At 41.1% G+C, this 13,689-nt stretch overlaps 1 protein-coding gene across 5 annotated transcripts in view; it reads left to right on the top strand.

The window, feature by feature from the left end:
* KIF13B (kinesin family member 13B) overlaps positions 1–13,689 on the top strand; it is a 192,562-nt gene that overhangs the window by 57,832 nt on the left and 121,041 nt on the right. For 3 of the 5 annotated variants that reach the window (XM_032265370.1, XM_032265372.1, XM_032265375.1), the window contains exons 3-5: positions 5,344–5,356; positions 10,529–10,589; positions 13,222–13,314. In XM_032265370.1, the coding sequence (XP_032121261.1) occupies positions 5,344–5,356; positions 10,529–10,589; positions 13,222–13,314 (167 nt within the window). The remainder of the gene's footprint in view (positions 1–5,343; positions 5,357–10,528; positions 10,590–13,221; positions 13,315–13,689) is intronic. The other 2 variants (XM_032265373.1, XM_032265374.1) reach the window with 1 other exon arrangement.

Raw genomic sequence — 13,689 nt, 5'->3', positions numbered from 1 at the left:
TCGTGCTCATCACACAGATTGTTGTTTGGTTGCTGGTACTGCCAGCTAAGTTCAAAAAGGCAACAATATCATGACGTAGTATGGCTGGATTAGAATAAGCTCTTTGTGATGTATACATCCGTTATACAGTGGTTTGGGGTGGGGTTTTGTTGAAACAGAGATTCCAAATATTTTAATTGTGAAGATTTCAGCAACTCAAACCTTTGTAATTAAAAGAGGCGATGGGATTTGGATTCAATATTTGATTTTGGTTGTTGACAAGAGTAATTGATCTGTAACCTTGCATTCTGTTGACAGTGTTTTATGTTTTACTACTGTGTGGTTTATTTTTGGACCCAATATCAATTTTTTTGTGTGTGTCATGGAGAGAAGTATTAAAACATTTTCAGAGGTGATCAGTTTATAAAATTTCTTCTTCATGTTTTGGGATTCTAGAGATTACAAATATAATTTGATTTATTTGTAGGATGTGATTTGTTATTTAAATGAGAAGTGAGCAGGAGCCCCCAAGCTAGATCAGTAAAAAGGAGGAAGAGGTTAGTTTATTCATAAATAACTCTGTTTTTATCCCAGATATACAACCATATCATTTGTTGTTTCCCAAGCTGCCTTCTTCCATAAAAGCACATTCCTCCGTGGTGATCCACCTGGGCTGGGGAGGTCTCAAGAAACTCAATGGCCACCATTTGGGAGGTAGTAATTGTTGCAGGCAGGAGTTATAAATGGGTGCTAAAATTCGTGGGTGCAAGTTTGATGAGAAACAGAATGTTTACATAGTCTCAAAGTTTATCCCCCAATGATTCTCATTACTTACAAAGGGAAAAATAGTAATTTTTCCTTGGGAAACCTCATAGATGGCCTTGACCAAGTGATCAGAATTAACAGGATCCCTAATGGAACATGCACATCGTATGCCTCCTGGTAGAATGCACCAGGGAGGGTGCAGTGTTGTCACTTCTGTGGTAGGCTTGCCAAATGCACAGTCTGGATTTAGTCAGGAGGAAGCATTAGGCAAACCCAGATTGAGGGACATTCTACAAAACAAATGGCCAGTCCTCTTCAAGTGCCAGGGTCATGAGAGGCAAACTGCGCCAGGTTGGAGGAGACATGACCAGTATCTGTAACACAAGGTCTTGAACCAATAAAAGGACGTTAATGGGGAGAGTTGGCAAAATTTGGAGGAGGTTGGCTGTAGGTTATTTAATAAACTGTGTTGATGGTTAATTTCCTTGTTTTGGCCATTGTAGCTGTAGTGATCTAAGAAACATTTGGGGAACGTTAACATTGGGAAAGCTTGGAGAAGAAGGGTGTACAGGAATTTGTTGGTACTATTTTTGGAGCTTTGTCTGAGTCTGAAAGTATTTCAAAATGAAGTTAAGAACAACAACAACAAAAATAATTCAATTCAGCTGAGAAATTACAGCTTTAGTGCTTGTACTTTGAGATGTTTCTCTGGATTGGTCAGCAGCTGGTTTTGCTTCCTGAATATCCACGGTGATCTGGAGAGTTGAGGTTTCTAATTAAGGGACCTTGGGATGAGTGAGACATGGCTGTATTGAATTCCAGCTACACTCTGACAAGGTTTTGTTTAATTAATTTACTTATTTTTGTACAGGGCTGTAATTACATCTTTGGGTGTCCCATGCCTGTGCAGGTTATTTGAGCTTTACTGTCATAGCCACTAGAATCCCTAGCTGCAAACTTAGCTCTGTAATTAATTTACTGGTTTCTGTTTTTATTATGATGATGTGAATTCAGGTTAGTTCCATGGATTCTTCTACTGTGTGTCATATGTTAGTGAATTTCATACTTCTTTGTCTCTTAGGAAGAGTTGATACTTTTTGCATAAAAATGTTTTATTTAAACTTGAAATATCATAATATATATTTTCGCCTCACAAAAGACACTTTGGAGTTTCTATAAATACAGTGAAAAGTAAATGTACTCTGGCATAAGTACCAAGTGCTAACCTTTTCTTAGATAATCATTAGAATGGGAGAAATTAATACATTGGCAAATGTTTCTGTTAGCAGGACGAGTGGTTAATGTGTGACTCATAGATTAAGTTGAGAGTATTTTGATCAGTGTGGGCAAGAGCCTAGACTTTGGGAGTCAGAAGACCTAGTTTTCAATCCCAGATCCATCCTGCTTATCACAGGTTGAGTATCCCTATCCAAAATGCTTGGGAAATGTTTTGGATTGGGATTTTTTTTTGGATTTTGGAATATTTGCATTATACTCACACAATGAGCATTTCCTTTGAACGTGACCATTTGAGCATCATGTTGCTGCTCAAGATGTTTCCGATTTTGGAGCATTTCAGATTTTGGATTTTCAGTTTAGGGATGTTCAACCTGTAGTATGAGCTAAATGGGTTGACTTTTCTGAGCCTTATTTTTTGCATCTGTAAAACTGGAGTCCTAATATTATGTTGCAAAGTTACTGTGAGAAGGGAGTGAGTAGCAATGCACCTGGCCTGAAGTGGGGCCTTTCATCCATGTTGAATTGTCTTCTTACCTCCCTCTAGGTTTATAACAGAGCCATCTGCAATTGATGAGAATCTGCTTTGTTTATAAAGACCATAAAAAGATGATAGCATGTCAGTAACCTCTTCAATATTTCAGAAATCTTTTTTTTTTCATTTTCAAAAACTTGTTTCTATCTTTTAAAACATTTATTTTTATTTTAATAGCTTTTGGGGTATAAATGATTTTTGGTTACATGGATGAGTTATATAGTGGGAACTTCTGAGATTTTAGTGTATCCCTCACCTAAGTAGTGTACATTGTACCCAATATGTAATCTCTTTATCCCTCCCCCCTCCCACTCCCCATCTTCTGAGGCTCCAAAGTTCATTATATCACTCTGTATGCCTGTGCATGCTCATAGCTTAACTCCCACCTATTAATAAGAACATGAAAGATTTGGTTTTCCGTTCCTGAGTTACTCCATTTAGAAGAGTGGCCTCCAACTCCATCCAAGAGTGCTGCAAAAGACATGATTTCATTCCTTTTACAACTGAGTAGTATTCCATGGCATATATATACCACATTTTCTTTATCCACTTACTGGCCAGTGGGCACTTAGGTTGGTTCCAGGTCTTTGCAGTTGGAAATTGTGTTACAATAAGCGTACGTATGCATGTGACATAATGACTTCTTTTCCTTTGGGTACACACCAGTAGTGGGACTGAATGGTTGATCTGCTTTTAGTTTCTTATGAAATCTCTGGCCGGGCGCAGTGGCTCACGCCTGTAATCCCAGCATTGTGGGAGGCCGAGTCGGACAGATCACTTAAGGTCTAGAGTTTGAAACCAGCCTGGCCAACATGATGAAACTCCTTCTCTACTGAAAATGCAAAAAATTAGCTGAGCCTGGTGTTGCATGCCTGTAATCCTAGCTACTTGGGAGGCTGAGGCTGGAGAATCGCTTGAACCCAGGAGATGGAGATTGCAGTGAGCTGAGATCCTGTCACTGCACTCCAGCTTGGGTGACAAGAGTGAAACCTTTGTCTCACAAAAGAAATGTCTATACTATTTTCCAGAGAGGTTTCTGCCAGCATTGTATACGCATTTCAGACGACTTCTTGTCAGGAAGTTCTTCCACATCTCTTACTTTCTTACTCCAGAGATATTATTTTCTTTTATGTATTTACCACATTGTATATTACTCCAAAATCTCTTAGACGGGTGTCACTCATTTGCTAGACTTTCTGTGGTGTTTTAATGTTCTTGTCTAAAATCATTTGATACAAGTAAGTATGAAATTTCTTTCAGAAGAAAGTCTTAGGAGACGGAGACAAAGAGATGGTAGAAGACAATTGGAAGGAAACGTTTTCATGTACAGTTTTCTTTCAGGTTTCAGGCCCTGAAAATTGGAGTTTTGATCCTCTGAGGAGGGCCAGTTATTATTGTTCCTATTTTATTCTGGTTTCAAAAGTACTTCCCTTTATTCTTAAATGGTCTGATTTCAGTATCACCCTGTTATTAAGTAAGTGAACATGGTCATTGTTAGGAAGTTTAGAAAAGCTTGTCCAACCTGCCTTAGTTTGTTGTGATGGTGTTCTTAGTTTGTTGTGCTGGTGTTCTTAGTTTGTTGTGGTGGTGTTTTGTTTTGTTTTAGGCTTTTAACAGCCTGAAGCCATGGTTTTTAGTTTCTCTCTCTAGTGATAAGCAGAAAAGAGGGATGAGGAAGGGGCTTCGCTGGTCCAACCGGAAACAGAAACCACAAACCCATGTTTGTATTCTCTCTCTTGGACACCACAGTTGTTAAAGAGGCATGTCTTCAAGTTACCCTCAAATGGTTCAGCAAAAAGAAGATATATATGTGTGTATTTATCCATATAAATCCTGGGGCCTGGGGGAGAGGGAAGGAGAAAGAGAAAAGCAGTCATGGCAGTATTAACAATTAGTGAATTGGGGGGAAGGTCTATGGGTGTTCATTGTACTTTTCACCACTTTTCTCTAAGTTTGAAACTATCTCAGGATTCCACTGACAGATACCCTGAGTTATTTTCCTGTCCCCTGAGGGAGATGTCAGTGAATGGCAGTTTCAGTGGGAGGAAGGCGGGAGGCTAGAAGTGCTTGTGTGTGCAGAGAGGAAGAAGTAGCGAGTAATTCAGTAAGTATAGGCTGAGCATCCAATAGAAAATTCAAAATGCTCCAGATTTTGGAACTTTTTGAGTACCCACGTGACACTCCAACAAAATGCTTATTGGAGCATTTTGGAATTTGGATTTTCGGATTTGGGTTGCTCAACCATTAAGCATAATGCAAGTATTCCCACATCCGGAAAAAAATAGGAAGCCCGAAGCACTTCAAGCATTTTGGATGAGGGATACTCAGCTGTATTAACTCACTGGCAAGAAATTACTGGTTTCTTTAATTTAGAGTTTTTTCCTCAGCCAGAATAGCATTCATTGTTTTGTAGTAGAGCCTGTACAGATAAGAGAGTAGGCTGTTGCTTTTTCAAAGCAGAGAAAACTACTTGGAACTGAAACCAGATGATAAAAAAGTAAAAGACTAAAAAATATATATTTATAAGACATACACAAAGATAAAAGCAAAATCTATAAGGCAGAAATATTAGGTCTGTTCCAGTTATCCAGTGCTCAGTCCTCCTCCTAGAGACACAAATTAGTTGTCTGTGATTAGCAGACCATCTTACTAGCTAATAGACATTTATTTATCCTTTAAATTACTACGTGGCTTCAAAGGTAGTATTTTATATTCTTACTGTGAATTTACGTAATGTTTATTATTTTACCCTTCAAAAAGAGTCTTCTAACATTTTTTTTTTTTTAACTTTTCTTTCACGTTAATGATGACATCTCTTGGGAGCTCAGGGGCCAGCCAAAGGTAAGAGACTTGGTTTGTTATACGATGCCTATGAAGATCTTATGTGCTTGTTTTTGAACTCTTAGAAGTTTCCCTCTCAACAAGGAAAATACTTTCTGTCATGTTATACAAGTAATGCAAGCCGTCAGCCTACTCAGAAATCTGAAGCCATTTCTGGAAAGGGCCAGAGGTTTATGGAAAAGCTATATTTGCACTTTGACCAATTCTGGCCGGTCTAGCAGCTACAACACAGATTCCATTTGTGCCATAGATTGGCTCAAGACTGGTAGTTCCAAACTGCGGTCAAAGCCGACTCATCCTCCCGGCTCCCAAGACAGTTAGGGATGCATTCCTGGCCAACAGAAACCTGGGCGGCATCAAGCTGCCTCCATACATTGGCTCAAGACTGGTAGTTCCAAACCGAGGTCAAAGCCGACTCATCCTCCTGGCTCTGAGACAGCTGGGGGTGCATTCCAGCCAATAGAAACCTGCACGGCCACAGCCACCTCAAGGGAACATACTTTTTCACCTCTGTCTCTTGGGGAATGTGGAGCACTGCTGAAGTGGGCACTTAGACTGTGTTTCTTAACTGACCATGAAGTCACTTGGAATGCCCAGGAAATGTAGATTTTTATCTCCATTCTTGGGATTTTTTCTTTTAGAGTCCGTGGCTGAATTGTAATTCAGTTCTCTATTATTATTGCTAAAATGTTTATTACAGACATGGCTGTTTGGGTCTCTGACTTTTTTTTTTTTTTTTTTTAAATTGAAACGGGGTTTCGCTCGTTACCCAGGCTGGAGTGCAATGGCGCGATCTTGGCTCACTGCAACCTCTGCCTCCTGGGTTCAAGCAATTCTCCTGCCTCAGCCTCCTGAGTAGCTGGGACTACAGGCATGCACCACCATGCTCAGCTAATTTTTGTACTTTTAGTAGAGATGGGGTTTCACCATGTTGACCAGGATGGTCTTGATCTCTTGACCTCGTGATCTATCTGCCTGGGACTCCCAAAGTGCTGGGATTACAGGCATGAGCCGCTGCGCCCAGCCAGGTCTCTTTTTTTAAAAATCATTTATTAAATTTTTTTCCCCTAACCCCTAGGCCATAGGAACTGAATGACCAAAAAAAAAAAAAAAAGGCATTCTGTCAGTATAAAATGTTATTTTTAAAAAGTTGAATAGGGCACTGGTTTCTTTATATATGTAAACTTTCCCTCATCTTTTCTACTGAAAAGGTGCTGGATTATTTTTGTTTCTCATTTTTATTTATTTATTTTTTGAGACAGAGTCTTACTCTGTTGCCCAGGCTGGAGTGCAGTGGCGTGATCTCTGCCCACTGCAACCTCTGCATCCCGGGTTCAAGCGATTCTCCTCCCTCAGCTTCCTGAGTACCTGGAATTACAGGCACCTGCCACCACGTCTGGCTGTGTTTTGTATTTTGGTAGAGACAGGGCTTCACCATGTTGGCCAGGCTGGTCTTTAACTCCTGATCTCAAATGATCCACCTGCCTCAGCCTCCCAAAGTGCTGGGATTACAGGCCTGGGCCACCGCACTCAACTGCTTTTTTAAATTTTTTTGCTGCAGAGGCTGGAGGTTGCCGTGAAGATATGAAGGAACCATTGCCTGTTGATTTATAAATTGTCCATGTTTTATTTGATTCAGTTGCATGATTCGAGAAAATGCTGGCTGACTAAAACACATGGGAGATGAAACACCACAGTGTTACCTCTGGGGAGAGGTATACTTGTGGAATGGAGAGACCTTGATCTTTCCTTTATGCTTCTATGTTATTTGAATTCATTACAGTGTTTACTTGTCCGCCTTATGAAATCTTTGCCTGGAAGATACCTATAATATTTTATAAAATTGCTAAACCTTAAAGAGGACCATTTAGTGCTGTAGTAAAGAAGAAGTAAATGTTTATTAGTCCCCAACTTTGTGCCAGGCTGTGGCACTTTCATAGTGGGCAATGGATCTGGGCCAGGCTTGCGGTGCAGAGGAGGGAGCTTAGGGCCAGATGTGGCTGGAATCCCACCTCGCCCACCTGCAAGCTGCAAGGTGCTTACCTTCTTTGTTCCTTAGGTTCCTTTGAACAGTGTTGAGCACACAGGCTTACCTCGGTTATGGCTACTTTGGTGATAGCCTCTCAACTCAAATTGGGAATAAGAAATGTCATTGTTAAAAATATCCCTAAAAGAAAGACAAGTTAAAAAAAAAAAAAACAAACCAATAATAATGGACAGGAGAGTGCCATTTAGAGCCTATCTCTGATAAATATACAGACGGCCTTCTTTATCTGCTGGTTTCACATCTGTGCGTTCAACCAACCTTGGATTGAAAATAGTTTTTGAAAAAACAATGAAAAATAATACAACAGTAAAAAATAAAAATTTAAAAAGCAGTACAGTATAACAGCTATTGGCCTTAGCATCTACATCGTCTCAGGTGTTTTGAGTAATCTAGAGATGGTTTGAAATATAGGGGAGGACACATGTGGGTTACACGTTGAGTACTGCACCATTTTCTATAAGGGACTTGGACATCCTCGAATTTAAGTATTCATGGGAGGTCCTGGAAGCAGTCCTCCTCAGGATGATGAGGGATAACTGTCTACACGTGCGGTGACAGGGCTTTTGAAGTGAGAACTAAACTTACAAGAAAGAATCAGGATGGTTTCTACTTAGCCTTACTAAGAACAGCATTAAATAAAATTGTGGAGGTGAGTGTGGAAAGTTAGAGTAGGCGAAGCTTGGTTTGACCTCCACGTTTTATGTAATCTTACTCTGCTGTACTGGCTCTCGCCGTGGGTGACACATGGAGTTTGCAAGGCAGCTCCTCCCAAACAGTGTGAGGCCTGGTCCTTTTGGGTTCGTCTTCTGTCTTCCTCCTTTGGTTTCTCTCTGGTTGGAAATGGCTTAGTGAGCCACCAGTGCTGATAGATGTACGTTTAGCTTTGGAAAGACATGGAGGGTGAGCAGTGTGGGACACAGCACTGCAGCCAGATGACATCTTCTGGGCCCAAGGGCTCTCGGGGGCTGTCACATCCTGGCCTCCCTGTCACTCCCTGGCATCTGCTTTCACTCCCTGGCCTCACTTCCTCCTCACTGCCCCATCCAGGGAACAGGCGTCTCCCCTGCCTGCTGTTTGACACAGACATGGGTGTGCAGACCCTCACCTGTCCAGAGGTGCTGACCAGTCATCCTCTCGGTTGCTGCCGGGGTTGTCTCCCTGCCCCTTTGCTTGTCCTCCTGGTACCTCCCAGAACTGCTCACTGGCTTCGCAGCCTATGTTCTCCCTGTAGGCCCCACTGTTACCCCCGTCAGTTTCACGGGAACTATTTTTTTAGGAGTTTCTCAATTCTTACCCTGGCACAAGCAAGCACTCTTGCTTTCAAAAACTTGTTCTTCTCGCCCCTCCACCCCCCGCCCATCCGTCCCTTTTTCCCCATTTCCCCTACCCCCTGTTATTTTGAGTTGATTTTAGTTGGGCAATGGATATTAGTATTCATTCTTAATTTACCATCTTAACCTAATTTTCTTTCTTAAAAAAAAATTAGTCTTTAGACTTCTGGTCCAGATAATCTTGTGAGTTCACATGGAGACATTCTCCTACCAACACCAAAATGATAGCAGGGACAGATAACATATACATATATATATATATATATATATATATATATATATATATATTTTTTTTTTTTTTTTTTTTTTTTTTTTTCGAGATAGAGTCTCATTCCGTCACCAGGCGCCAGGCTGGCATGCAGTGGCGCGACCTCAGCTCACTGCAACCTCCGCCTCCCGGGTTCAAGCAGTTCTCCTGCCCCAGCCTCCGGAGTAGCTGGAACAGATAACATATTTTAACATGTTAAAATCATGTCATCATACTCAAAAACAACATATAATGGCCGGGCATGGTGGCTCACAGCTGTAATCTCAGTATTTGGGAGGCTGAGGATGGAGGATTGCTTGAAGCCAGGCATTTGAGCACATCCTGGGGAACATAGTGAGACTCCATCTCTACAGAAAATTAGAAAAACACAACAGCAACATATATGACTTCAAGAACCAGCAGTAAGCAAGGGCTGAAGTGACATTCCTGGACTTTGGAATCGGGCAGGCACCTGGAGGTGATTGGAAGTTCAACTCTGGCCGACTGATGGGGGCCCTGGTGTGTGGTTGGGGACTGGAGCCAAGCTCACCATCTGAAAACTGATTTGGGTGAGGCTTCTCTGTGAATGAAGGCTTCAAGTCAGTGTTTGGCCACCAGCAGTGAGCTAATGTCTGTGTTAAAAGGAAGGGATAGAGACATTGGGCCTTGAGAAGACCAAAATCTGGGCTTTGGTGTTGGAAATGACAGCATAAACCAGTCATGGAAAGGTGACCATCAAGAGAGGAAAAAAGAAGCAGTCGTGTAAACCATAAAATACACACTCCCTGCTCAGATGTTCCTGCACGCTAGCATACACACCATCATCAGGAAGCATAGCATCACCCTCCCAAAGTGGGAGAGAGTGACAAAAAATCAACTGAAATACATTGTAAAACAATTGCACTTAAAATCTTGAAGGAGATAAAAATCACAAAACACAAATAAGTAGGTATGAAACCAGCAGAAATCCAAAAAGTGAAAGATGCAGTCATTGAAAAATTTGCCTTTGCTTAGTTGGTTTAAAGAAAAAGAAATAATTAGGGAAAAGAAGCTTTTAAAACAGTGCAGAAGAACCCTGTGATATTCTCGAAAGTGGTGATAAGGCAAAATGGCAAAACAGATCATCTGTAAGATCCCACCAAGTAAGATATCTTTTTCTTTGACCACAAAAATAAAAATACTGAGAAAATATAAAAGCATAAAGAAAACAAAGATCACTAATTTCACTGCAAAAAAATAAACTTTATAGCTTTAACTCTGCGTGTGTGACTGTAGGTGCAAGTGTGTGTGCAGTAGCCATTTTATGACACATTTTGTTTTGTAACCTCTTTTGTCACTTAATATTGTGAATAGTTTTCCAAGTAAAATACAGCGTAATATCAACTATAGGGTGTCTAGTTGTCATTGTAAGCCTGCACATACATAATTAATTCTCAGTGTATGACAATAAGTTGCTTTATTTCACTATTATGAACAGTTCTATCCGTTATGATATTATAAATAATGTTAAGGTTTTCTTAATGCACACTTATGTTTACTTTCAACAGGCTTTTGCTTATGATCATTGTTTCTGGTCTATGGATGAATCTGTCAAAGAAAAGTATGCAGGTAATAGAATCCAGCATCCTGTCAACTATAGGGTATTAAGTATTTTTTTTCCTGTACATGATTGCTTGGCAGACCCCCCAAACTGCATTTTTCCTCCACTGTCACACCACAGTAACAATCATTGGCATAGAAGATAACTTAATGTGACCAAATATGGGGGGTTTTTCCCTGCACCCCAAGCAGCAGACGCTGGCCGGGCATCCTCCAACTCAGTTCTGCTGCTGTCTACCTGGGAACAGCGTCAGATCCACAGACTGAGGGCTCAGTCCCACAAGACTGCGCCCTCCTTCCCACCAGCGCAGGTCCAGGCGTCTAGAACTTCTTACTGACCGGCTTCCAATTGGGGTTCCCACAACCCCCTCTTTGGGTTTGATTAATTTGCTAGAGCAGCTCACAGAACTCAGGGAAACACTCATGTTTACTGGTTTATCATGAGGAATTATTTTTAAAGGACACAAACAGCCAGATGAAGAGATAGAGAGGGCGGGGTCTGGAAGGGTCCCAAGTACAGGAGCTTCTGTCCCCGTGGAGGTGGCCCGTGCCCTCCTGGCATGTGGATTTCTCACCTTCCTGTTGGCCTCTGTGTGTTCAGCAATCCAGAAGCTCTCTGAACCGTGCCTGCCCTTTTAGTTTTTATGGAGGCTTCCTTACATAGGTATGATTGTCAACCATTTAGAAATGTGATTGGACAAAATGTGCATGATCTGAACACAGCAAGTCCTGTTTCTTCAGACTTTCTTGGCCATTCTGTGTAGCATTCCTTCCTCCAAGATAGGAGGTGCAGGACCTTGTGGAATGAGAAGCTCTTGACCCACAATCAGATGAGAGTCTTGCCTCAGGCAGGTAAAAGGAGGTCAGAAGATCAGATTGTTTCCTCAGGCCTAAAGTGCCCCAGCAATGTAAAAAGACTGCAACATGTGGATGGTAACCTATAGCTACATAATCTCCATAGGGTATATATGATTACCGCAGGGTTATTTTGCATAACTTTAGAAATGACAAACAATACCCTCCCGTGTATTAGAGGTTTTGTTTTCGCTCTTGTTGCCCAGGCTGGAGTGCCATTATCTCGGCTCACTGCAACCTCAGCCTCCCAGGTTGAAGCAATTCTCCTTCTTCACTCTCTTGAGTAGCTGGGACTACAGGCGTGTGCCACTACACTCAGCTGATGTTTTGTATTTTTAGTGGAGACGGGGTTTCACCATGTTAGCCAGGGTGGTCCCAATCTCCTGACCTCGTGATCTGCCTGCCTCGGCCTCCCATAGTGCTGGGATTACAGGTGTGAGCCATCGTGCCCCATCTGCTATTAGTTTTTAATGTTGATTGGAGAATGGGAGATCACCGTGTGCCGTTCTTGGTATGAGTTGATGATACAACATGACTAGTGCACACAGTGGTTATTCCACACTCACACGCCCCAGGCCTCACATGAGGCCCAGAGCACACAGTCGCCCCTTAGATTGCCCTGGAGGCCTGAGACTGGGCTGGAGAGGCAGGATGGCATAGTGATAGAAGAGGAGCACTGGCCAAGGAGAAAAGGAACCCTAGGCTCCTCACCGCCTCTGCGCCTTTCCGTAAATCACCTCACCTGTCAGAGCTTTTGTTTTCTCTGTGATGGAGAAGAATATACCATATTCTCTCTGAGTTTTCTTTTTGCTCTGCAAGTCCGTTACTCTATTCTTCTAAATGATGACTGCCTCAAAGCCCATCTCATCACAAGTTTAGGACTACAGTGACAGCCTTTGATTGCCTTTTTGCCCAGCTGCTTTTGTCACCTGTTTTTAAACAACCTATTGTAAACATTAAGCATCATTTTGTTTTGGCTTCTGTTAGGAGAAAGATGCATAGTATGCCTGTTTTGAAGTTAAGATTCATTTGGTTTAGATGGCACAGTATCAGAAGTATGTATGGTAAGTTAACTCGTTAAAAAAAAGCCCCCCAAAAACTAGGAAGTGAGACATACTGGAATATCCTTGTCTTAACATAAAAGCATCCAGTTCTTCCGTATGGTATTGAGACTAAGTGAGGTAGGGTGACTTGGCAGATTCACTATTGACATATTCACTATTGACATATGTCATTTGGCCTGTTGGGGAGAGCTTGACTCTAGTCTTTATGTCCGTGATTGAAAGCCGAGGGAAATTTCCAGGCTCCGACTCCCTGGCCTAACTGGTATGTATTGTAGATCCTGTAATTAGAAATTTTCATTGAGGAAAAGGAGAGGGGATTGGTATATATGATTATTTGAACTCTGGTACCCACTAAATGAAAGTATTGGCTGAGGGGTGCCTAGTTGAATTCAGGTACACTTGGGTCCCAAGTATAAATTTCAGATATTTATAATCATTGAATATAAAATGAGCGGCTCGTTGGTTCTGCATTGCAGTGGATTTTTAGTAGTGTTTATTCAAGTACGTAGTACAGGGAGCTTTTCACTAAGTTTTCCATCATGTGCTAACTAGAAATAACCTGGGAGGCATAAGCCTTTGGGAGCATTCATCAAATTAAAAAATCTTGTTTGAAGATAAATAAGCTGATTATACATTTTGGAGATTTTTGTTTGTTTTTGTTTTGTGAATTGTTCATATGTAGTTTTGGCTAAAAATCGCGTCTGTTATTCTCTCCCTGTAAGGTCAAGATACTGTTTTCAAGTGCCTTGGGGAAAATATCCTGCAGAATGCTTTTGATGGCTACAATGCATGTATCTTTGCCTATGGACAGACTGGTAAATAACATGAAATCACATAAACAACCGTCAGTGAAAGAGAAAATAGAACCATGTTTATTTTACTGAGTAACATTGATGATTCCTTGTTATTTTTGTTTTCAGAAAGTACTGTAGATGTTGAAAGTAGTCAATAACATTGTTTTTAAATGGGTGTAATTAGGATTGGGATCTTTTTTCTTTACTCATTTTTCTCACAAGGCACTGGCTGGGTTGTTTTTCAAAAAAAAAAAATACAGAGCTATGACTGTTGAACATATTATGAGCCATGCCCATACATCGTACTTTTTTAAGGCTTTAAGAATCATAACAGAAAAAATACCACAAAGAACGAACTGGTTAATATCTCACAGTAATAACTAATAAACTGGTTGA

Source organism: Sapajus apella, unplaced genomic scaffold (assembly GCF_009761245.1).
Source record: "Sapajus apella isolate SASKATOON/1434 unplaced genomic scaffold, GSC_monkey_1.0 scaffold150, whole genome shotgun sequence".
Classification (NCBI taxonomy): Eukaryota; Metazoa; Chordata; class Mammalia; order Primates; family Cebidae; genus Sapajus; species Sapajus apella.
Note: the sequence above shows the minus strand (reverse complement) of the source record. Positions and strands in the feature narration are given on the sequence as shown.